Source organism: Onychostoma macrolepis, chromosome 01, assembly GCF_012432095.1.
Source record: "Onychostoma macrolepis isolate SWU-2019 chromosome 01, ASM1243209v1, whole genome shotgun sequence".
Taxonomy (NCBI): domain Eukaryota; kingdom Metazoa; phylum Chordata; class Actinopteri; order Cypriniformes; family Cyprinidae; genus Onychostoma; species Onychostoma macrolepis.
The window spans coordinates 11,140,035-11,167,189 of record NC_081155.1 but is presented as its reverse complement, the minus strand read 5'-3'; the positions used below and the strand labels follow the sequence as shown (position 1 = coordinate 11,167,189).

At 40.4% G+C, this 27,155-nt stretch overlaps 1 protein-coding gene across 1 annotated transcript; it reads right to left on the bottom strand.

Annotated features, from left to right (window-relative positions):
* Window positions 1-66: 66 nt before the first annotated feature.
* On the bottom strand, window positions 67-20,100 carry si:ch211-202h22.8 (Lipopolysaccharide-induced tumor necrosis factor-alpha factor homolog-like). Its single transcript, XM_058777070.1, has 5 exons — window positions 20,015-20,100; window positions 19,381-19,499; window positions 19,202-19,288; window positions 697-844; window positions 67-585 (listed from the first exon to the last, which is right to left on the bottom strand). The coding sequence occupies exons 2-5, from the start codon at window positions 19,487-19,489 to the stop codon at window positions 480-482; spliced, it is 450 nt and encodes a 149-aa protein (XP_058633053.1). The 5' UTR covers window positions 19,490-19,499; window positions 20,015-20,100; the 3' UTR covers window positions 67-479.
* Between the last annotated feature and the right edge of the window lie 7,055 nt (window positions 20,101-27,155).

Sequence of the window (27,155 nt, the reverse complement as noted above, 5' to 3'; positions counted from 1 at the left end):
AACTAGGCAGTAAGATTTGAGAATGAAACTGGATACATCACTAATTGATGCAGAGACAACAACATATTTGTCAGTGTGGGTTTAGTCTTTTATTTTGCTGTTATACAGGACCATCTTGTGACATGATGTGAACAATGATGTTTTTATAAAATAGTTATTTTGTAAGTGAAATACAATGATAACAAGGGATGAGCAACCATCGCGGCAGTGAGTACAGGCAATGTTGCTGGTTAGAAGCTAGTGTGCCATCTAATGTTTAAGCAAAGAAAAGCATGAAGAAATAATGCATAGGTCTTTGCTGCGTAACACTTGATCAGGACCTTCATGAGCTGGACTGTGGTGGATGCAGACCCATGTGGTGGTTTGTGGTAAAGTGAAGCTGACAGATGTGTAAAAGTGTCAAAGTACATGATAAAACCACTAAAACCCCTCATGGACAGCCTGGATTTTAGTTTGGATTTTCGCTGCTACAGAGTGAATTACATGCGTTTGTACAGGAAGACGACTCTCTTGCAGTTTGGACAGCAATGCTCTACGTCTTTGCAGGAATCCACAAAGAACGGAATCAAACAACACGGCCAGATCCTTTATAGAAAAAACAAAACAAAAACTCTTTGATTTCACTTGTAGCAAATGACTCACTCAGATTCAAAAATGATGCCTTGCAAATGACAGATAAGTCCTTTTGTTTCTTACATTAGAAGGCCAAGAACTCCACAGATGGCCCAGCTAAGCAGGCCGTTGACATATCTGGTCTCGGTGACAATCTGCTGCTGGCAGTGAGGGCATTTCATCTGTCCCGGGACATCGGCTAGACCCGGTGACACCATCACTACCTGCGTGACTATACAGAAGAAAGAAAAAAAACACATTTAAAAAAAATAAATAGACAACAGTAATATTTTCTTTACATTTTTAGAGTGTTTTGAGAAATTCAGCTTAAACTTTAATTCCTACACACTCAGAAATAAAGGTTCTTTACTGGCATTGATGGTTCCATGAAGAGCCTTAAACATCCATGATACTTTTCAATGCACAAAAGGTTCTTTATAGCGCAAAAATGTTCTTTAGATTATTAAAATGTTCCAAACAAGAAGAAAAAAGTGGTTCTTTTAAGAACTGTTCACTAAAAGCCTCTTTGAGGAACCAAAAATAAAAATCCCTTTTGGAAGCTTAATTTTTAAGAGTGTAATTAGTGGATTTAATAATCATTTACTATTTGGTCATTTTGGGTGTGTGATGGCTAAGGCCACACTTAGTACATATTTTATTTCAATTGGTTTATTTTTATTGTTTGTCTGTTTGTTTATTTAACCCCAGTAACGATACTTGCTATGTTAAAGCTGGGGCCTGGGTAAGTATTTATTTCCTGGTTACGATTAACTTTACAATTCAAATAAAATATTTCTCTTCCTTTCAGCAGCAATAACGACAATAGAATCCTAGACTGTTCGTATGGTTCTTTTTTGTATATTTATATAGAAAATTTAGTGAAGCAATGAAAAAAATAATAATAAACGGGTGTGAACAGACTTTTAAAATGTCAACTCAAATCCGGTTAAAGAAGTGACAATATGAAACAAACCAAACGTCTATTTCCACACATGTTAATCACACGGTAGTGAATTAAAGTGGAAAATGTACAAATTTACAATTCCATAGCAAAATCTTAAAATTTTTGATTAAACCAAATTAAATACTCACTCCCGTCAGTATCAAAACTCACTTAAAGGGGCCCACATTCACGCTCTCACTCACACACCCACTCTACGTTGCAGGCCTGATGTTTTCCCGAACGCAACGGGTCTCGCGGTATGATGGAACGTCGTGGCTTTGACTCGCGCGAGTGGTTACCGGGCCTTTCCCCCAGCAACAGAGGAACTCTGGGTTCCCTCTCGAGCTTTCACGAGACATCACGGAGAATTTCTCCGTTATGGGAACTCCTTCCCTTCAACCTTTCCTGAAGTCCTATTGGCTCACGCCAGTCAAATGACTGGCCAATTGTCGCGAAGCATGCAACCGTATGCAAATACTGACGAGCTCGAGAGGCAGTATAAAATGCGGTGCCCGCGACAATTACGTCAGAATCTTCTACTTCACCTGTTGAATTCATCATGGCTACAGTTTGCAAGATCTGTGCGGGACCAATAGAACCACCGGATCAACACGATCACTGCGTTGCCTGCCTGGGCCTGGCCCACGCCGAGGCAGCGCTGGTCGAGTCCGACTGCGGACATTGCGCGGACCTGCCGGCCCGCGTGCTCCGGACCCGCCGCGATATGATTCGCGGCCTATTCGGGGTGAGGCCCACTGCCGCCAGCGTGCCGCTGGTGGGCCCCCCCTCTCCTGGTGGCGGGGCGTCGTCTTGCCGCTCCGCCAAACCCAACGGTCGCCCATTCCCAGTATCCTTCCCGAGGACTGCTTCCGCCTCCTTCCAACATTGGGGAGTTTGTGTCCTTTGGCCAGGAGGAGGGGGATGACACTATGTCCATTTCGGCCTCGGAGAGGGAGGATTGGGCGGGATCGGAGCCCGATCAGACAGACAGCTCGGGGTCCCCAGACCTCCAAGAGGAGCTCATGAGGGTTCTGTCAAAGGCTGTCCAGGAGTTGGAGCTTACCTGGAGTCCTCCAGAGGAGCCTGCCAGGAGTAAGCTCGACTCCTGGTATTTCAGGTCCACACGGAAAGCTGACTCGAGGGCGTCGGTCCCCTTCTTTCCAGACGTGCACGAGCAGCTGGTGAAAACGTGGTCTGCGCCCCAATTGGCGCGCGTCCACTCTGCCACACAGGCCATCTTTTCCCACGTGGATGGGGCGGAGGCCCACGGGTACGTGCGCTCTCCCCCTGTCGAAGAGACTGTTGCTGCGCACCTTTGCCCTGCAGCAGCCAAGACCCTAGGCTCCGACATAAGCCTTCCCTCGAAGCCATGCAGGACCACCGCCCACCTCGCTAATAAAGCGTATGCCTCTGATGGCGAGGCAGCTTCCGCGCTGCACGCCATGGCGGTGCTGCAGGTTTTTCAGGCGAAGCTCCTGCAGGCGGCGGAGGGCGGAGTTCTCACTGCGGAGGCTGTGAAGGATCTGCGTGCGGCGACGGACTTCGCACTGATGGCGACGAAGCGAGCGGCCCAGGCTGTGGGTAAGGCCATGGGTTTTATGGTCGTCCTTCAGATGCACCTCTGACTAACCCTGGCTGATCTTAAGGATGCTGATCGTAAGGTGCTGCTCTCTTGCTCCTGTGACTCCCTCAGGCCTCTTTGGTGACGCCGTGGAGTCCATTATTGAGCGCTTCGTGGAGGCTCAAAAGCGCGCCAAAGCCATGAGTCACGTCATGCCAAGGCGCGCTTTCCAGCAGCAGACGGCGCGATCCAGGTCCTCGTCGGCACCTGGCTTTTCCCAACAAAGGGATAACCCCAGGCCAGCGACCGCGGCGGTGACTGCTACTGCTCCTCGCCAGGAGCCGGACGTCCGGAGGAAGGCGTGGGGTCCCGGGAGGAAGTGCCAGGGCCAGCGGAGGAGCCCGCGACGTGACTCTCGCCCGCCGCCGGTTGCTAAGCCGTCGTCCTGATGGTCTGAAGAGGAGGAGAGTGCGCGAGCGCCCAGCTCCCAAGCGCCAAAAGTTCATGTGTTCAAATGTTTTTGTGTTGGATGTTAATTCAATAAAAATGCATACATTCTCACAAAAGAGCTCTTTCCTCCTCACTCAGTCAATGCGGCACCGCTTGCCCGCCTCAGAGCAGTGCAGAGCCGCCGCCCACACAGGTTATAGTCGCGCATCACCGCCGGGCGCAGCCATCGACCAAGCTGCTAAAGCCGTTATCCCAGTTCCTGAACGCTGGGAAATTATTCCGGGATCTCGCGCTGGCTACTCGTGTGATAAAGCGTGGGTATACCCTTCAATTCAGACGCAGACCACCCCGTTTCAACGGCGTGGTGCGGTCTCTAACGTTGCCTCGAAACGCCCTGGTTCTGAGACAAGAGGTATGCAATCTGCTCGAAAAAGGAGCGATAGAGAAAGTCCCTCCGAGCGAGCTGGAGTGCGGGTTTTACAGCCGCTATTTCGTGGTACCCAAAAGAGACGGGGGGCTCCGCCCGATTCTAGATCTCAGACCCATCAACAGGGCGCTTTGCAGCGTCCGTTCAGGATGATAACGCTGAAACAGATCCTGGCGCAAATTCGCCCGGGGACTGGTTTGCGTCCGTGGATTTAAAGGACGTGCTTTCACATTCAGATAGCACCGCATCACAGACGCGTTTTCTGAGGTTTGCTTCGAGGGCACAGCGTACCAATACGCTGTTCTCCCGTTGGGCTGGCTTTGGCCCCACGCACTTTTCGAAGTGCATGGATGCAGCACTTTCCCCCCTCAGAGCGAGCGGGATGCGCGTTCTCAACTATCTGGACGATTGGCTGATTCTAGCTCAGTCCCGGGACACGCTAACCAGCCATATAGAGGTGCTGCTTCGTCACTTGGAGTCCCTCGGGCTGTGTGTCAACATGCAGAAGAGCTTTCGCCCGAGCCAGTCTATAACATATCTGGGAGTGTGCTTCGACTCGGTGGAGATGCGAGCCCGCCTCTCAGGAGCGCCGGCGGCCATTTTGTCTTACCTGCGCCATTTCAGACTAGGCAGCTCTGTTCTCTTGAAAGATTTTCAGAGGCTGCTGGGACTCATGGCATCCGCTTCAGCGGTATGTCATCTGGGCTTACTACACATGCGCCCGCTGCAGTTATGGCTGAAATCTCGAGTCCCTTGGACGGCGTGGACTTCGGGCCGCCTGAGCATCGCGGTCTCCGCGGCTGCATCGAAGCTCTGAGGCAGTGGCGCAACCCAGATCTCTTCAGCCGGGGTTCCCTGATTGGTGACGCCGCGTTGTGGTCACGACGGACGATCGACCGCGGCTGGGGAGCAGTGTGCGGTATGCCGGCTTCGGGGCTGTGGTCAGAACTCTGAGCCGGTGGCACATAAACCGCTTGGAGCTGGAAGCTGTGTTCTTGGCTCTAAAGGATTTTCGGCCGCAGCTGGAACAGCGGCATGTACTGATTCGCACCGACAACATGTCCGTGGGCTATCTCAGGTGAACGGCTCGGTGTGGCACCCGAACCCGGAGTTGTGGAGCCTTCATGTGTGGCTGCTTGGGGGATATCAGAGGAGCTGAGCTGTGTGCTCTTGTGTGAGAACGAGACATCACGGTGTTCGCCGTGCTCGCTGCTCGACCAGCTAAGCGGCGTTCAGTATCCGATTCTGACGTAATTGTCGCGGGCACCGCATTTTATACTGCCTCTCGAGCTCGTCAGTATTTGCATACGGTTGCATGCTTCGCGACAATTGGCCAGTCATTTGACTGGCGTGAGCCAATAGGACTTCAGGAAAGGTTGAAGGGAAGGAGTTCCCATAACGGAGAAATTCTCCGTGATGTCTCGTTCTCGCTCTCAGGGAACCGAGGTTACGATAGTAACCGGAGACGTTTTTCCGGTCACCCAGAGCGCTATCTGTTTTGACAATATGTCCCTCGTTGACAGAGGAACTCCTTCTCCTTCACCTTCTCTGGGTTGAATGTTGATCGGCTCGTGCTAGTTAACACACGAGCACATGGGATGAACGTGCAGAGGGTAATCGGTGCTAAATATCATTAATACTTGTTGGCAAAATATCAATCACTGATGACGGATTCACTTCATACAGGATTATCGGGTAGAATATCCTTTGTTATTCGGACCAACGTAATATGCAATCTTCCTCCTCTCGTCCTTCCCCTCTCCTCTCTCCCTCTACGCCACGCCCCCCGCTCCTTTCACTGCGTGATACGTGCGCACGTAAACAAGACATTAAACATTAAATAAACTTATATATAAACAAACACATGAAAAACACTGTATTGAACCAGAATAAAGATAATATAAAAATAAAACACACATTATAAGGTAAATAAATAGCTATCAAACAATTTAGATCTTTTTTTTTTCTCTCACCGGGCTACACCCTCCCCCTTCTAAATGTTTGAGGTCCCCATCAAACTTCTGGGACTTTACAGGTGTTTAACTTTTTTTTTCTCAGGTTCCACACTGCATTTACGGCAAGCAGCAAGAGGGTGGCACCAAACAGTGTTACAATTACCTCTCTTACCCTCTGAAACAAAACAACAATGCACTGGCATACCATGTGTACAGATATATATTGGGCGGTTGGTAGATTTACCCAACTCATCATAACTGAGTTTAACTACTGGCTTTATTTCTCTTTTAGACCTAATTTCTCTAGAAGGCTCCAGACCATTTGGACTCTTTTCACCATTAGGTTCTTCTGGAAAAGGTAAGTTATTCCCTTCTTCCACTGGAGTGTTAGGTCTTTCAACTTCTCGCGTTGTTTCATGGACAAATCCTTCCCTTCTCAGACTACTACCAATCTTCTTTTGCCCAGGATCTTCAACAGAGGGTGTAACTTTCTCCTCACAGTTGTCCCAGCTCCTGAATGGTTCAACCTCTCCAGGAACGGATACTCTTTCCTGTGGTACTGATCTCAGGTTCTGAGATTTTGACAACCTCTGAAGTTCTTCCAGGGTCTCTAGAGGTACATATGCATCAACATCCTCATATTCCGACAATACTTCATCTTCTTCATAACTTCCTTCCACAAGTGCATCGACTGTTCCTGTCTCATGTAGAAGATTTTGTCGACGGGTTTGGGTTCTTGTCGCTGGTCTCTGAGGTGCTTTCTTTTCCTCTGTCTCTTCCGGCATTCTTACCAGGTATCCAATAGGCAGAAGATGATTTCTATGTACTGTCTTGACAATTCCCTTGCCTTTCTCGGGTTTTACTTGGTAGACAGGTAAGTTTGGCATCTTACTGACGACCACGTACGGCAAGGAACTCCACTTGTTTCCCAGTTTGTTCTTTCCTGAGACTCCTAGTTTTCTCATTAAAACTCGATCCCCTTCTTCAAGTATTTGATCTCGAACCCTCTTATCATGGAATCTTTTGTTCTTCTGATGGCTCTTGTCTGCAGCCTCTGAAGCTACTTGGTAGGCATTTTTTAGGTCTGTCCTCAGCTTAGATACATATTTCTGGTAATTTTCCGCTTCGCCTTCAGATGCAACAGAAAAACAGAGATCAATTGGGAGTCTTGCTTCCCGTCCAAACATGAGGACATAGGGGGAATATCCCGTTGCATCGTTTCTTGTACAATTATAAGCATGTACTAGTTGACTGACATGCTGACTCCACTTTTGCTTCTGGGACTTGCCAAGCAAGTCCCAAGCATCGACAGCAAAGTTCTGTTGAACCTTTCTGGCTGCGCATTCCCTTGGGGATGATATGGGGTCGTTCTTGATTTCTGAATCCCCAACATCTTCAGTAACTCATGGATTAACTTGCTTTCAAAGTCGCGTCCCTGATCCGAGTGTATACGTGCTGGTAACCCGTAATGAACAAAGTACTTTTCACATAACACTTTGGCTACTGTGAGACCTTTTTGGTCTTTCGTCGGAAAAGCTTGAGCATACCTAGTGTAGTGATCAGTAACTACCAGGATGTTAAACACTCCTTTGGAATCAGGCTCCAGGGACAAGAAATCATTACAAACAAGATCCATAGGACCATTGCTGGTGATCTGCTTCAAAGGTGCAGCTCTTTGGGGTTGTGTCTTACGAAGAATACACTTTCCGCAGTTCTTCACATACTGTTCAATTTCATTTGACATCTTCGGCCAATAGAAACAATCTCTTATTAAAACAGTGGTCTTCTCTACTCCTAGATGTCCAGTTTCATCATGCAGGGACTGTAAGACCATGGACCGATACTTCTGCGGTAAAACAAGCTGAAAACACCCTTCGTGTTGTTGTCGCTGTACTACCCGGAATAATAGTCCTCTCCTTACTACGAGTTTGGATCCCTCTTTCTGTAGTAAGTGTACTTCAGGATCTTTGTCTCTGGACAATGAAAACAACTGCCCTTTTGACACAGCATGTCTTACTCGAGAAATAGCAGGGTCTACTTCCTGAGCTTTTATTAAGTCATCGAAACTCAAAGGCTCAAGAGAACCAACGTCTAGTCTGGTGGGAAACGCGTAGCAGTCAGGTATGACTTCAGGGGACACTCCCAGCATCTCTACACACTTGTGGGTATTCATCGTTTTGCACAGGGCCTTGATACCAGAAGGTGATATTTCTTGCCAATCTTGTTCTTCTGTAGTGGAAGAGAAATGGCGCGACAGAGCATCAGCATCAATGTTGTTTTTTCCCGGTTCATACTGTATGTTGAAGTTGTATGTGGACAGCGCAGCTAACCACCGGTGACCAGCTGCATTGAGTTTTGCAGTTGTAAGTATGTACGTAAGTGGGTTGTTGTCTGTTCTTACGGTAAATCTTGCACCATACAAGTAGTCATGAAACTTGTCTACCACTGCCCACTTGAGTGCTAAAAACTCAAGTTGGTGCACAGGGTAACGCTGTTCAGATGCCTTTAACTTGCGGCTGGCAAATGCAACAGGCCTTAACCCTTCTGGGTTCTCCTGGTTTAAAACTGCTCCCAACCCATTCTGGCTGGCGTCGACATGCAAAATGTAGGGCTTAGTTGGATCAGCAAATGCCAACACAGGTGCGTTAGTAAGACACTGGATGATTTTCTGGAATGCCTCCGTACATTCTGTCGTCCACCTGTCCCCAAAAGCTTCAGACTCTTTGAAGTACATCCCTTTGTTCTTTGCAGGTTTCTTACCATGTTGAGTAGGCCGATATCCCTTGGTAAGTTCAGTAAGGGGTCTGACTATAGCGGAGTAATTAGCTATGAAGCGCCTGTAGTACCCGCAGAATCCCAAGAATGATCTAAGGGATTTCAAGTCAGTGGGTTGCTTCCAATTGGTCACAGCTTCAACCTTATCTGGATCGGTGGCAATACCCTTCTCAGAAATTATATGCCCTACATACTTTACCCGAGGTTGACAGAATTGGCACTTGTCGAGTGAGACTTTTAACCCACTTTCTTCGAGTCTATCCAGGACTTTTAACAGACGTTCCTCATGTTCTTCTAGTGTTTTGCCGAACACTATGAGATTGTCCAAGTACACAAGTACTTCCAGCAGATTCATGTCCCCTACGGCCTTCTCCATTAATCTCTGGAACGTAGCAGGCGCTCCAGAGATTCCTTGTGGCATCCTCTCAATCTGATAGAACCCGAGCGGGCATATGAACGCGGTCTTGTCCTTGTCTTCATCAGCCATCTTGATCTGATAATAACCGCTCCGCAGGTCCAATACAGAGAACCATCTGCTGCCCGTAAGACAATCTAAAGCCTCGTCGATACGCGGAACTGTATACTGATCAGGGATGGTCCTTGAATTTAGGGTTCTATAGTCGATACACATACGCACCGTGCCATTCTTCTTCCTAGCCACAACAATGGGGGAAGCATAGGGACTCCTGGACTCTTTGATGATTCCAGTAGCTAACAACTTATGAAGATGACGGCGTATATCATCGATGTCGGCAGGTGCAAGCCTACGGGATCTCTCTCGAAAGGGTGTATTGTCACTCAGGCGAATGTGGTGTTCACTCCTTTAGCAGATCCCACATCCCACTCATGGAGTGAAAAGACATTCGGCCTCTCAGACAGTTTGTGGGATAACCTATCCTTCCAATATTTTGGAATCGGGGAATCTCCAAAATGAAACAAGCATGGATCTATAGGTGATCCTCTTGCTGAATTGTCTTTTTCCACACTAGTAGCAACTTCAGTGGGGTATCCTTGCGCCACCACTGAACCCACAGGAATACAGACTTCTTTCTGCGATACATTCCTTAGCAGCACAGGAAATCGGTTCACTTTGATGGCTGAGGAGAGAATAATAGTAGCTTTACTAGAACCTCAGCAGGACCACTTAAAGTTGACGGTTGATCAACAACTAAGATACACTTATCAATGGATTGCATCACCTTGACTTTGCAGATAGCTTGACACTCCCTTCTAGGTGGAATACTGAGTGGACCTGGACCTGACCATTGAATTTCAGCCACTGCATCTTCTGGCTGTTCTTGTTCTCTGATTTCCATTTCGGATGTCTTTGGCTTCTGAAGATTTACTGGCATTGTGTGAACAATGTCTATTCCAGCAGACTCTTTACAAAGCTGGGCTAATCTCTGAAACATACTGGCATTAGTACCTATGAGTAATGGAACCTGTTTGGGTCCATGAGGCTCTTGGCACACTAAGGCCAATACACTGATGGATTGATGCACTCCTGTCCACTTCTCCGGAAATTGCAGCTCTACTTCCACATAGCCACGATAAGGGAAACTGGCATCACTCAAGCCCCATACAGCTAGTCCAGAAATGGGTTTAATCGGAGTATCAGTGAGGTATTTATTATACCATTCCTCAAAGATAATGGTTACTACAGATCCACTGTCCAGCAAAGCTTGACAGGGTGTTCCATTTACATTCACCGGAATAACAGAAGATGGTCCCACTAGTCCTTCAGGGATACTTGTGGTTGGTTTGACTTGAACTGCGCTTCTTTTCACAGAACAGTTGTGTTCCTCTACCGGAGCCTCCTCATTCCTCTGTTTTCCTCTAGCTTTTCGCAGAGATTGAATGAGTTTCTGAATCACTTTCTTCTCATTTACAGGCGCTCTGCATTTTGACCCAATATGTCCGTCACCCCCACACTTATAGCAGAAGTAATCTTCTGAGCTTTTAGATGATCCGTATACTTTTGACTGGGTGAACTGCACTTGACACGCTTGGTTTCCCTTTGGAGCCATTTCTGTCTCTATTTTAGGTGTTGGCTGTACAGCCAGCACTTTCACTTGCTGTCTGAGTTTTTTCACTTCTTTCTTCAGAGCTTGCACTTCATAACTTTCATCATTGAACTTTGATGCTTGTTGGCTTTTCTGTTTCTTTTCAGACATCGCATCATCCTTTGACTTAACAGTTAACTCTGCCACCATACTCGGTAAGTCCTTGATCTCAGTTGCAAGCTCTTGAAAGAATGGATCTTTGGAATTCTCACTTCCAATTTACACTTGACAAACTGTTGGATTAGACTTTCGTCTTTCAGCTTCTCTTACCTCCTCTTCCCGAATCTCATGTAGCAGATCTAGGAAATCAGGTGGGTTATTCTTTCGCTCCCTTAGGCGTAACTGAAGCAACATGATGTCAGATTGGGTTGCTCCTCTGATAAGTTGCTCCAGACGTGCTTTCCCAGCCAGCTGGGCAGATAGACCTCCTCTTTGTACCACTCTGATCAAGATTTTCTCAAGTCTCCTTAGGAAATCCGATAAGCATTCTCCATGACGTTGGCGTAATGCTCTGAACTTAAAATAAAGATCTTCACCTGACTCTGAGCTTCCAAAAGCACTTTCAATAGCTGCAAGATACTCTTTTGGGGAGGCTTCTGAGTTTGTAAACCTTACCGCTTGGATAATCTCCAAGGCTGGTCCTCGCAAACTCTCAACTATCCGTAACTTTTTTTCTTTTTCGGAACGATCACTTTCCTCAACCATGAGCATTGCTTGTTCCATCCAATTCTCTAAATGATCCTCTCCAGCAGGAATGGGAGTGATACTTGAAAAGGTCCTTAGCCGTCTAAAGGAACTGCTATCACTCGAGATTTTGGTGGTTTTTGCAAGCAAATCACCTACTGCTCTGATGATGGACTCGGGCGTAGAAGCATTCACCAAGTTATGCGAACTTGATTCTTGATGCTCTTCCTGTTGCCCCGATTCATCAGGCGAGACGAAAGTTTCCCCTCCACCATCTAAAGCAGTACCCTCCATTCTATTAGCACTCAGGATCCATGGGTCCGATCCATCAGCAGGTAATACATCAAGAGGGAGTCTCTTTGCAAGCACTTTCTCACGACATTCACACAGCACTATCAGAGACTGTGACTCCTGGCTATACATCCGTCCACTTACCCTGCCTCTTCCCAGGGCTTTGACTGAATGCATAGTTTCTTCGATTTTAGAAACATCTGTTTCTTCTGGAATTCCACTCACAATGATGGCATAATCTGGGTCAATGCCTTCTCCTCGGCACCAACTTTTCAAGTCAGGAACTGAGAAAGGGGTCTGAAAATGAGCCATAGCTAGAGCTAAGCCACTTAAACTGTTACTTTGTACTATACAAATTCTGAGTGTTTTTTTTTTTTCTTTCTCTTTTTCTCTTAGGTACCCTTGCTGCTGCTGAAATACTAAAGGGAATTTATCCCAGCGATGCCTCCATTTATGTAACCCCAGTAACGATACTTTCTATGTTAAAGCTGGGGCCTGGGTAAGTATTTATTTCCTGGTTACGATTAACTTTACAATTCAAATAAAATATTTCTCTTCCTTTCAGCAGCAATAACGACAATAGAATCCAAGACTGTTCGTATGGTTCTTTTTTGTATATTTATATAGAAAATTTAGTGAAGCAATGAAAAAAATAAAATAAACGGGTGTGAACAGACTTTTAAAATGTCAACTCAAATCCGGTTAAAGAAGTGATAATATGAAACAAACCAAACGTCTATTTCCACACGTGTTAATCACATGGTAGTGAATTAAAGTGGAAAATGTACAAATTTACAATTCCATAGCAAAATCTTACATTTTTTGATTAAACCAAATGAAATACTCACTCCCATCAGTATCAAAACTCACTTAAAGGGGCCCACATTCACGCTCTCACTCACACACCCACTCTACGTTGCAGGCCTGTATGGAGTCAATTTAATGCCGCATATATATGCAAAAGAAAATAAAGTTTTGCAAAAGAAAATAAGTTTTGCAAAGAAAAATAAAGAATTGCAAAAGAAAATGAAGTATTGCAAAAAGAAAATAAGTTTTGCAAATAAAAATAAAGAATTGCAAAATAGATAAATAAAACGGAGCAAAAGCAATGATTTTGCAATACATATTTTCCATGGCCATATCTACTAATTTATTTGCAATGCAGCTTTTATTTTGCGTTTCAGTCAAGTTTGAGCTTGCGATACCGTTTTCCCTTTGCGCTTCACGTTTCTGCGCGTCTCACTTTGTGGCGCTGTTTTGACATGGGGTGGAGTCAGGGGACGGGGGCGTGTCCAACAGGCCTGGGCATGCCTCCCTGGAAGTGACGTCATCGGCCCGAGACGCAGATCACAGCTGATCCAGGCACCTTCACTGAGCAGAGGCATGCGGGCGGATCGTTTCCTTTTATTCACTAGCTTTAAAACATGCATGCTTTCATTTTATTAACAAATGTATATGTGTATTAGCAGCGTTTGCTCAAGTTAAAGAAGTTGTTAATATGAACATCTGCTGTTTATTTCTCTCAATGTGTGCACACTTTTATAGCATTAAAATGTGTATTGTTTCATTTGGTTAACTAAATGTGCATTAATAGTGCTTGTTTAAAATCTCTTAACCTGTGCACAGCGCTCTTTGTTTACATTAGTTCAGAGTTACTGCTAGTTTTAATGTAAAAGAATGCAATTAACTTCACAAACTATACATCATTAAAAAGGTCTAAGACTCAAGCTTCATATCCATCTCGACTTCGTTTTTCATTTACATAACTCCTGGCATAAATTAAGAAATGACTGGCACTGGTAGTTTAAAAAAAGATTAAAAAGTCATTTTGGTTTAGTTTTGTCGTGGCCACGAGATATTAAGTCGTGGGAACGTGATAATACTGTATGTCATGGCCATGAGTTTAATCATGCATAAACAAACCCGCGTGACCATAGCGACCTGGGATTATCAGAGACTGATCAAATATATTTATCCATCCCACAGTCCGTTGATCGTGTCTTTTTATGTAATATATGTGTATATTAGGCTATTATTATTATTATCATTATTATTATTATACAGCCCTGAACGTTAAGAGATCGAAATGAAGGGAAAATAAATCAAATACATAACAACGAATATAAAAATATTACTAATACTAATAAAATACATGGACTTACAAGACTTGTGGGATGGATAAAAATGTTTTCTTGTCGGCCTATTTTATTATACTTTATGTAACATTTATTCATAATAAACTTAATTCGAATGTTGTCTACATCGCAATACAGTCCAGTACGTAGCCTATGGTTAACACTTCAACCACCAGAGGTCGCTGTATACCTAAAAGCGCCGGCGGCTCAAATTCACCCATGCCATGACTACTGTTTTGATATGGCTAAAAACGTAGTATGTCACTGTATTATGCCACTGTCTTCACAATGTCTAGAGTCATAAAATTATTATTTTTAGTCATCAGCTATGTTTTTGTCCTGTTGTTTTAAGGTCACAGCTATTTTTAAGCAGGTTACACTAATCACTTTTCTTAATGATGAATATAAACCAGTCTGCAATGACAACGAGAATTACGAGGAAATAAATACATATTTGGGTGTTGTAATATTATAGCTAATAAAATGTTTCAAGATAACCCATGTTATTTAAATGACTAAAACACCCTAAATAGACTATTATAAGCAATACTAATTCACCACATTGCAAAGGATGTACAATGACAAATTCAAGTGCACAGTTTCACCTAATTAATTAATTTGTTTAGTTATATAATTTATCATTTGAATAAGAGAACAACACCAATAAACTTGGGGTAATCATAAAAATTGTTTTATTCATTACATCATAGTTCAGATTTTTTTTTCAGGAATAAATAAGCAACACAGTAGCGAACCATAAAAGATAAAAAAATTGCAAACACAAATTAATATTTAATCCAAAGTTTGAACATTTATGAGTAGAGGAATAAACATCTAAAACATCTTCATTTGAACTTGATGACAGGAATTATGCGTAAATTTGTCTTGATGGCGCTTATAGGTATAAATGCCCCATTTTTGTTCTGGTTTTATCTAAACAATTTTTTTAACAATAAACAGGGGATTGTAAATAACACAATTTTAGTAAAAGTCAATGACTGTAAGACTTGGATATTTTTAATTGAAAATATATTATGTAGCCTATTTGAAAAACAGCCATGGGTAAAATTACCCCGTGGTGGTGTTAATATAATAATTTAATAATGTTTTTTTTTATAATTTCTTAATTAAAAATAAAATATTAATAAATACATCTCTGATAATCCCAGGTTGCTATGGTCACGCTGGTTTGTTTACCCATTAATATCTCGTGGCCACGAGAAATTTAAACCAAAAAGACTCAAGCTTCATTTTTTTTTTAAACTTCCAGTGCCAGTCATTTCTTAATTTATGCCAGGAGTTATGTAAATGAAAAACGAAGTCGAGATGGATATGAAGCTTGAGTCTTAGACCTTTTTAATGTATAGTTTGTGAAGTTAATTGCATTATTTTACATTAAAACTAGCAGTAACTCTGAACTAATGTAAACAAAGAGCGCTGTGCACAGGTTAAGAGATTTTAAACAAGCACTATTAATGCACATTTAGTTAACCAGATGAAACAATACACATTTTAATGCTATAAAAGTGTGCACACATTGAGAGAAATAAACAGCAGATGTTCATATTAACAACTTCTTTAACTTGAGCAAACGCTGCTAATACACATATACATTTGTTAATAAAACGAAAGCATGCATGTTTTAAAGCTAGTGAATAAAAGGAAACGATCCGCCCGCATGCCTCTGCTCAATGACGGTGCCTGGATCAGCTGTGATCTGCGTCTCGGGCCGATGACGTCACTTCCAGGGAGGCATGCCCAGGCCTGTTGGACACGCCCCCGTCCCCTGACTCCACCCCCATGTCAAAACAGCGCCACAAAGTGAGACGCGCAGAAACGTGAAGCGCAAAGGGAAAACGGCAGAGGTGGGGGACTCGAGTCACATGACTTGACTCGAGTCTGACTCGAGTCACAAATTTAAGGACTTGTGACTTGCTTGAATAAGTAAAGAAAATGACTTGACTTGACTTGGACTTGAGATCCAGTGACTTGAGACTTGACTTGACTTGACCTTCATGACTCGGCAGGACTTGACTTTATAACAACTCTAATTGTTATTATAAATCATTGCGACATAATTTGGTCAACAAAACGCAAGCCACTGAACCCGCTGCAGAAGTGATCCGAGTCTGCGCAGCTGACACTGCACGAGCGCAGGAACACCGCGCGCCAAATACACGGAGCAAGAGAAGCTCGCGATGTTTGGATTAACACTACGAAACTGTATGCATTTGCAAAGCCAGGACGTCACCACTTCATAAAGGAAAGGTATGTAAACGTGTTCGTTAGTTGAAAACCACAGTGTTTTATCGATTAGTGATATTTCTCTTGAACCCAAAATCCAAGACATGTTGTCAAATGGCCCTAGTATGAGTTTTATATTTATAACTTACGATATTTAGTAATATTTTCAGCGGCTGCCAACAGTTCCGCTGAGTCCACAGCTAAATTAGAGTTACGCTGCCTCTAGGCAACACACTGAATACTGAACGAATCCAGGGATTTGAACGAATCGGTTGAGTGATTCAGTGGCTCATTCTTGCTTGTTCATGAACGAATCAACTGTTTTGAATGAATCGGTTCAGTGAACACTTCTGTGATAAAGTTGTGATTTGCCACCACTTACTGGTGGCATTAATGTCATAGAGTTGGTCTATCAGTTAATTTCATATTTCGATATTCAATTTTTTTTAAATTAATTATTTTCCAACAGAACAAACAGAAAACAAAAACGAAACAAAAAACAAAACAAACAAACAAAAAAGCTTAGGCAGACCTTAAATGCACAGCTGTCAATTTAGTTCTTATTAAGATAAAATCAAAGAAATGGATAAGCTACAGGGGAAGATAAATAAACATTAACAGCAATAGTCTTCTTGTTTTGAGCCATGATGATAATAGTTTTCAAGAACAATGTAGGCAATCATGCAAAGTGAAAGAAACAGTCCAAATAGGGTGTCTATATCCGATGCCAATTTTGGGTCCATTTTATTTGATATAAGGGGTAATTTATACTCAGCATATCATTTAAAGTTGAATAGCATGTTTTGTTACACACTGAAATTCTTTAGCGTGCTCCCAGACTGAATCCCAGTCTTCACTGGAGATATTTAGTGCGAAATCATTTTCAAACATCTATTATCTTTGACTCCTAGGATGGTCAAACTCAATATAACATAAATATGAGATACATATTTTTATCTTGTATTTTTATTAAAAAAATTCTAAATTACAGACTTATCGGTATACAAAGTAGTATTTTGCCTATTTTCAAAATGTTATATTTAAAACATTATTATTTAAAATGTATAATTAAAAAAGTAAATTTCTGAGGAAAAATGAATAAGGTCGTGTGGCAAAAATATATTTGTTCCTGTTTGATATGTGACTTGACTTGACTTGACCCTTATCAGGACTCGACTTGACTTGCTTGAGGTGAGCCACTGACTTGACTTGACTTGCTTGATTTGTTTGTACTGTGACTTGAGACTTGCTTGAGACTTGATGGTAGGGACTTGGGACTTGCTTGAGACTTGAACATGTGTGACTTGCCCCCATCTCTGGAAAACGGTATCGCAAACTCAAACTTGACTGAAACGCAAAATAAAAGCTGCATTGCAAATAAATTAGTAGATATGGCCATGGAAAATATGTATTGCAAAATCATTGCTTTTGCTCCGTTTTATTTATCTATTTTGCAATTCTTTATTTTTATTTGCAAAACTTATTTTCTTTTTGCAATACTTCATTTTCTTTTGCAATTCTTTATTTTTCTTTGCAAAACTTATTTTCTTTTGCAAAACTTTATTTTCTTTTGCATATATATGCGGCATTAAATTGACTCCATAGGCCTGATGTTTTCCCGAACGCAACGGGTCTCGCGGTATGATGGAACGTCGTGGCTTTGGCTCGCGCGAGTGGCTACCGGGCGCTATCTGTTTTGACAATATGTCCCTCGTTGACAGAGGAACTCCGGGCTTTTCCGGTCACCCGCAGTGCTATCTGATTCACCTTCTCTGGGTTGAATGTCGATCGGCTCGTGCTAGTTAACACACGAGCACATGGGATGAACGTGCAGAGGGTAATCGGAGCTAAATATCATTAATACTTGTTGGCAAAATATCAATCACTGATGACGGATTCACTTTATACAGGATTATCGGGTAGAATATCCTTTGTTATTCGGACCAACGTAATATGCAATCTTCCTCCTCTCGTCCTTCCCCTCTCCTCTCTCCCTCTACGCCACGCCCCCCGCTCCTTTCACTGCGTGATACGTGCGCACGTAAACAAGACATTAAACATTAAATAAACTTATATATAAACAAACACATGAAAAACACTGTATTGAACCAGAATAAAGATAATATAAAAATAAAACACACATTATAAGGTAAATAAATAGCTATCAAACAATTTAGATCTTTTTTTTTCTCTCTCACCGGGCTACATTTATAAATTTGTGTAATTATTATTATTTTTTTCATTTTATTTATTTACCCAAAATATTCATTTTGCATTAAAGATCCAAGAGCGACACAGTTCATTACTAGAGTGCACGCTAGTGATTGAATAAACCCACAACTAGACAGAAATGGGTTTAAATTTATTTAATAATTTGAATTGTGTATCTTAGCCTTGGTCCCGCTGGGATCCATGACATGGAACAAAGGCCTGTTATTAAAAGAGCCCGGCATTTCCTGATGTCCTTTATATCTTTTGCTAGGAATTATGGGAAATGTAGTTTTGGGGGACCGTCTGGGTTTGGGTTGTTTGTTTGGATGTTATGTACAAAGTCTATTTTTGTGTTTTAGTTTATTTCTGTTATTGCTTTGTTGAATGTAATTTCATAAGTTTATAAAGTTTATTTGTACATATTTCATTACTTTTGTTTATGATGTACTAAATTTGAAAAGAGGTATGATGTACTAAATTTTTGAACTAAGATCTTGTGAGACCCCCTGTAATTATAAAATGGTTTGGTCTGATTTGTTAAAAGGGTTCAATTTTCGATGGCTGAGTTAGTTCTGGTGAGGGATCCCTGAGAAACATCTGAGGCCCAGAATGCAGTAATGTGCTGATAGTTCATTTGTTAGTTGTTCTGTGTATGAGTGTGTTCCCATTTTTTCTGCACCTTTGTGGTCAGAACATGTGGCAGTGAATAAAAATGGAAATTTTGAAAACTCTATGATCGTCTCCTGGAAATTTATGGAAGAACCCTGACAGGGTGCTTGTGAGGACGAACGGTTATATTTTTGGATCTGTTTGTAATGAGTAAGTAATATGAAGTGAAATGTATGCTGACCTGTGACTGGTGCTGATGCAGAATGGGCTGCTGGAGCCACAGTGGCTGAAGTCATTGGAAAGCTCTGTGTGGGTTGAGGTGGATAAACTGCAGGTACAGGACCGGAGAAAACCTTATGATAAACTGGCAGAGCCAGTTCAACTCATCTCTCTCAGATGCAAAGATACGGGTCAACTCACCTGGTTGAGGTTGGTATGCAACTGGTTGTACTTGGTTGGGCATGTTAGGCATGTTGGTTTGGTCCACCGGAGGACCAGGATATGGGGGAAGATTGGGTTCTTTCTCCATTATTAAAGTTCTGTGAGATGAAAAAGAGAAGGAAAATACATTTTCATCTTTTTTATCCTTGAAACGCTGTACTTCAAAAATCCTTAATGTTATATTGACATTTTCTGTGTCTTCACAGCGGGGCTTGTCCAGCAGGTCTACCGGGTGACCCTTATGTGTGCCAGATAATTATTTTAAAACACATTTTTAAACAGACGAGAAGGTCTGTGTGACTAAGTGCTAAATTCATTCTATCAAGTAAGTTCTTATTTACTATTCCAACCCGCACTCATGCCTTTATCATTCACACACAGAAAGAATTCCTTGTTTTTCTTTATGGTGACTCAACAATTGAATATAAACCAAAAAGTTTGGTCACACTGCCCATTGATTGTAGACAGAAAGACAGACACAAAGACAGCAAAACTTTTATCCTTAAACCTCAGAGAAACATTTGTTCTGACAACCAAAAGGCTACTGTCGACCAAAGAATGGTAATGTTATTACTGCTGTAACTGTCAATTTGAAATACACAAGAACACATACCTAGTGTCTGGAGAGCTCCGGAAAAATCTTCCTAGAAAGTCACTAGTCGAGTGTAGAGAGAGAGAGAGATCTCACTTTTATTACAGCCAGCAATAGATAGAGAGAGAGAGAGAGAGAGAGAGAGAAGGGGAGGGGTAGACTGTATAATAACATAATAATAACATAATAATATGCGCATATAATAACATAAATATGTAAGATTTTATATTTATATTGTTATTTGCTGTGACTGTTCATCATTGCGTCTAACCCTTCTTCCCACTGTTTTAACTGTCTATTTTTTCACTGTAGTTCACGTACCTTGTGCTTCAGTCTGGTAAATCTAATAATCTATTAAATCTAGTAACAAGAAAATAATAGGCCTACATTTCAATAATACTCATACATTCTATTGTTATATTCGTAAGTGAATGAGTTTGTTTTATGTAATCCCTTCAGTAGCTTATATTTGTTAAAAATAACACTGCCTTTTTTCCTTTATTTTTTTTTAAAGCTCAAACTTTCATAATAAAGGCTCAAAATGGTTCAAAAAAGGTTCAAACAAAAACAAAGAACGGTGATAAAATGGAGAATTAAAAAAAATATTATAGCCTTCATAAATGACATTAGGTTGACCAGTCTGGTTATTTATGCCGAGTTACACTAAAGACAGATGTGAATTCTGTATAGGCCTAATAATGGTGCCGGAGAAATTAGTGGGTCTGGGTCATGCAGCAAATTCCCATGACTTTCAGCGATTTTATTCATAGAAAAACTCCAAATGATGTTTTCTACAAAATTTCTAATGGATAACATGTCGAATTTTCTTATATATCAGAAGCTTTGAACTTACCCTGCTACAAACTAGTTAAACTAGCCTACAGTCAGGCTACCAGTAAGTCATTTATAGTAACTTGTCATTTGTTACTAACTACATTGAAGCTGTCTACTGTACACTGAACATGTGAGGCTGCATATTTTTAACAATGAGGTTAAGTACATAATTTAATGGAAAATGTATTTACTTATAAGAATTTCTTCTTGAATACTTTCCAAAATGTTCCAAAACTTTGCATGTATTGCAAAGTATGAATAGATGTGTCAATCCAGATGTGGAAATCAAGCAATGTTTTGCCTGTTGGATATAGAGAGATTGTTCTCATTATCCTTTTTGTATGCATCTGAAACACTGTGCTTCAAAGGGGTGGATGGTAGGCATGCTGTAGACCAAACAAGCATGAATAAAATAGTCTGCCCTCTAGTGACACAATCCAACTATGCAGTAAAAACACCTGGAGATGAGTTGAGTATCCATTTGAATCAGGTCTATATAACATCCAAAAGGGCATGTATGACGTCTCTCTAAGAGAGTTTGTGTGTGATTGTTAGGCCAAATTGGATACTGGAGGTCAATGGATTCCAGATTTTTCTCTTTTATTCTGAATATATATTTATTCCTCCCCCCCCCCACACACACCCCTTTGCCAAATCAGTCATTGCAACATGAAAAGACACTTGGGCAAGTCGATATTTCAGTTGTTTTGGGTAAACACCACCTGACTGCGACAGTGTTTTGGAATGCTGTAGAACCGATGTGTCTTCAGCAACATTGTGATATGCGGAAATATACCAGTTTCCTTCTAAACCTATGCCAGCTTTAGATGTTTGGGTTATGCTGGATGCATGACTGTCAGTGGGTACGGTAGATCATGATCACTGATGAAAAAAGGTAATCATGAAAACATATGGTTACCAATGACCAATCTGAACTGAGAATCAGAGTGAGGGTCTGCGGACCTGGTTGGGTTTGATAGAGAACCTGCGTGTGTGTGATAGGGAACGTTGTTTTGGACCATTGATAGGCCAGCGTATAGATCAGGAGGAAATTTGCCATTATCAGCCATTATCAGTAATCTGTGAATGAGAAAAACACGTGGTTTAATAGTTTGACAGTTCTATATGCAACACTGGCAAAGCAATTTCCTTTTAAATGCTACTTAATTGTCCCATGTCCATCTGTGTTTATCGGTGTCATCATGAAAGCAGAGCTTCGACCAACCAGTTTGACAACATTTTATCTGCCAGGAGGAGTTGAAGTTGTGAGTAACAGAAAAGTCAGCAGAAAGTGTAGTTTGGAAAAAATTAGAGAATCTGTGTCAAATATCTCAAATCAAACATTCTAAAAGTGATGTCATGTCTACAACATGAACCAGTGGACAGATGAATAAAAATAAAGAGAAGGCTAACGCAGGTAAATAAGGCCACTTTTGACATTGAGATTTACCTGATTTCACCCATGTCATCTGATAATAAGTTAACATATTTTAATACCTCAGGTTTTCATATAAAAATTATTTGTATCCAAACATCACAAAAAGCCTATAGCTGTGGAACAAGCAATATTCAATTAGCTGAAATGAATGAAACAAACTGGATTTATTGATGATAACGGAATTTTGATTGGATTGTATTTATTGATGAAAAGCTTGTTACTGTGTATTTAAAACATTATGTTTATTAGTACAACTGCAGAAACCTTTTTTTTATTATTATTATTATTAATGTATGCCTGACAAATATGCATGGCATTACATTTGTTATTTGTTTATGTTAAAACTGAAAAATGTATATTAAAAAAATGTATATGCAATTCATATACATAAATCTTAAATTTAGGCGTCAGACTGTAGAAACACATAATCCAAAATACAGAACATGACCACCATCTTTTTCAATCTAAACAACCAAACTCATTATAATATGACACATACCTGTGAAAACTCTTATGCACATAATATGCTAAATAAACTGAGTTCCTGAGCCACATGTTTAAAAAACACTGCATTTTATAATGCAAACACCTCCTTGAGTGTCCCATTCCAACCTATATCTGTCAGCTTATCCATTTTTGCTTATTTCAGACTGTCAACATATTCTTTTAAATGCTTACCAAAAAATTCAGGAGAGGCAATGTTGAATTCAGAAGTTAGAGCATTTATGTAATGTAAGATAAGATCAAAATGATTTGTAATGATTTAGATTCTTCATACATACATTCTTCATACTTAGAAAAAAAGTATTTTTAAGATTCACTGGGGGGGGTGGGGGGGGGTGGGGGGGGGTTCTATTTAATCAAGAAAGTTAATGAAGCCGTTTGAAATTAACTTTTTATTAGTCTGTTGAAGAAATGATTGAACATTACAATACATGTTAACTATTTAGTCCATATTCAGAGCAATAAAAACGTCAATCCTCCTCATTTAATGCAGGTATCACCTCACCTAACGTACTATTAATAAATATCTTACATACGAAACTACTTAATATGAAATGCATGACGAAAATGTCAGGAAAAAAAACAAAAAAACTTGAATAGCCTATTCTGTTTATGTTAAATACTTGTATGTACAATACATATGACTAATGCACCAGTCTGAGCATTACAGGAATAGTTTATCCAAAAATGTAATCATTATTTACTGTTTTTTTTTTCTTCTGTTGAACACAAAAGAAGGTATTTTGGAGAATGTTGGTAACCAGACAGTTGACGGTAACCATTGACTTATAAGTGGGAGAAAAAAAAGATTATGGAAGTCATTGGTTATCATCAACTGTCTGGTTACCAACATTCTCCAAAAACCCATCAACTTTTGTGTTCAATAGAAGGAAAAAAAACTCATACAGGTTTGGAGACCAACATGAGGGAGAGTAAATGAAGACAAGATTTCATTTTAAAATAACTTAATTTTCTGCTTCACGGATCAGTTCACCACGCAAATTCACTAAAGCTGTACATATACGCAGAATTTGATCTATCTTTGGCATAAGGGTGATAGGCAAAGTTTGTGATAACACCTTGTATACTTTCAGTCTCCTAATTGCACGTTCAACATGTATCCTTACATTTGCAATCCTGCGACTACATGTGACTTTTTCTTCTGTCAGCTGTGTTTTGTTGCCGAAGTGAGGAATTATCAAATTAACTTGTCTTTCAAACAACAAGTCTCTAATCAAAAAACCCCTGTCCACCATCACTTCATCTCCTGGATGGAGATATAAATTTGGACACATTCTTAAAAGAAGTGAAAAAAGATTTTACATCAGAAGAAAACATTCTAAAGTTAGGTTTACAATGAATGGTTCTGGCTTTATGAAGGTGAAATTTACCCAGAAGACAAAGCAGTAATACAGTATGTTCAAGATTGCTGTCTTTAGAATGAAAATCTGACAGGAAAATGATAGATTCTGTCATTTCTAGCATTTTGCTACAGCAGAGAGAAATTAACACGGTAACTTCTGACCAAAAAGACTTGGAGAATGGGCAATGATAAAACAGATGTAGAATAGATTCTTCATCAGTATTACAAAATGAACACAATGAAGATATATTCTCAAAAAACCTGCTTAAGAATAAATGAGAAGGGTAGTATCTGTGAACAATTTTGAAATGTAGTTCTTTAATTTTACATGGAATAAAAAAAGGTCCTTAAGTTATTCAAATCAGAGTCCGGATAACAGATCCTCCATTTAGATTGTGCTTTAGAGGGGCATCCTGGAGTTGAAGAAAGGGCATTCTGATAAAGACGTTATTGCATTTTTATCTAATACATAAACTCCATTAAATGCAAGTGTAGGAAAATGGTTGATTACAGAGCCATAACATAAATGTGCTTTAAACAAGGTTTTTAAACTGACAGGGATACTTTTAATCACTTTATTATAATCTCTCAGTGAGATTGTTGCACCTTTTAAAGACATAAAATCAGGAAAAGAAAGAAGGTCTCCCTGAGCACTGAGTAAATCAGAAACAAAAAATAATATTTTGATTCACCCATTCAATGAAAAAAAGTGATTTGTTACCAGACAATATATTTTCATTGTTCCAAATAATACATGTGCGGCGAGAAATTGTGTTTAAAAGCAATCTTCCAGGATTCTAGGGCTTGTTTATGAAAATTTGAGAGTTTAATAGGTAATGTACTACATTTAAAGTTACAGGACTATAAAAATTTAAGGCCACCACAACGTTTGAAGATTAGGTTAGGGATTCAAAACTCATTATTAGATAAACAATTCTTAATCCAGTTAATTTTGAAAGTCTGGCTAATGGTTTTAAAATCTAACGCATTAAGGCCACCCTCCTTATAATTTCTAACCATAGAATTCCTTTGAACACATTCTGTCTTATTTTTCCAAATAAAGCGGAATAGCGGAGAGTTAATAGATTTGATAGTTTTTTGATCAACATAAAGGGAAAAAGCAGGATAAACTAAGCATGATATGCCTTCAGCTTTAGTCAGCAGGACTCTCCCATAAATAGTCAAGTCTCTCTGCAGCCAGCAACAGAACATTTTTTTTATATTATCTAGCCTTGGCTGAAAATTGTGATGGAGACGGTCTGAATCTGATCTGTAGATATCAACCCCTAGATATTTTACATGACATTTAACTTTAATACCATCAACAGAATTTTTATTTGAATCATGTACATATAAAATTTCACTTTTGTTGGAATTTACTACTAATCCTGAAGCTTTGGAGAAAAGATTAAATTAATTTAAAGCAGCAGAAACTTGTGAATCATTTTTAAGAAAAAGACAAGTATCGTCATCTAACTGACTTATGATCAATGTGTTCCCTCCAATATTTATACCTTCAATATTGGAGTGCTTTATATGCAAACTTAACAGCTCAGCGGCCAACAGAAAAAGAAAAGGAGAGATAGGGCATCCCTGGAGAATACCTCGGCCCACACAAAATCGGGGGGAAGGAAACACAACTGTTAATACCGTTATATAGAGTATGAATTGCGTTAATAAAGGATCTACCAAAACCAAACTTAGAAAGGGCTTCAAAAATAAAGAGATGCTCAACTGTATCGAAAGCTTTATAAAAGTCGATAAACAAAATTAACGCATCTTTATTTATGAATTCTGAATAATCTAAGATATCTATGATTAATCTAATATTGTTAGAAATATGTCTACCTTTTAGAAATCCAGATTGAGTGTTAGAAATTATGTTTGCTAAGCAATGCTTGATCTTTTCAGCATATACAGAAGCCAATATTTTATAATCAGAGTTCAGAAGGGTGATCGGGCGCCAATTATCCAGAAGACTGGAATCCTTATTAGGTTTAGGAATAAGACAAATGAGACCTTGTTTCATTGATTCCGCTAATTCACCATCGTTTAAACACTCAATAAGGGCTTCGTAAAGAAGAAACTTAATGGAGTCCCAAAAGACTTTAAAAAATTCAAATGGTAAGCCATCCGGCCCTGGAGATTTATTGTTTGGCATGCTTTTTACTACATTAAACAGATCCTCTATATTAAAGGGTTCCTCACGAAGTTCTCTATTCTGGTCATTAATTTTAGGAATCACAGAGTCAATCTTATGAAAAAACAAAGATGAAGCATTAAGATCAAAAGAAGAGGTGTATAGATTTTGATAAAAATTTAAAACATGAGAAGAGATCACAGAGGGGTTATTTAGATAATGTATCATTAATATATAGAGAGGAGATCCTTTTATTACTTCCACGTTTTTTCTCTAGGTTGAAAAAGTAAGCAGAGTTTTTTTCGCCAAACTCAAGCCATTTTGCTCTTGATCTAATGAATGCACCCCTTGCTTTCTCTAAAAATAAATCATCCAGACTGCTTTGTAAAGTATAAAGAGATTCCTTGTCATCCTCTCCCGGGTTAGGATTCTTTAAAATCTCACTCATCTTTCTAATTAACTCTGTAATTTTCTTTATTTTTAACAGACACTCTATTTTTCCCAAATTTTATAGAGAATTTTCTACATTCGTATTTAAATAGTTCCCATTTAGAAATGGCCGAGATATTAGCCTGACATATCAGATTCTCCTGACAATATGAGTCAGAAAGTAAAAAAGAGCTATTTAACTTCCAGTAACCAGGGGTTACTTTTCTTCTCTGCTCAAATTTTGCATCAGAAAAATTAATATCAATTGCTGCATGATCTGTTAGAGGTGAGAGTGAAATTTCCGCTGTTGTTAAATATGAAATGAAAGAATCTGATATTAGCCACAGGTCTATACGAGATTTTTGAGAGCCATTACCACCACTAACGTCCTCTAGCTGATGACAATTACTTAACGGAAGTTTGAAGCATCCTACAGGAAGTCACTCGCCGCTAT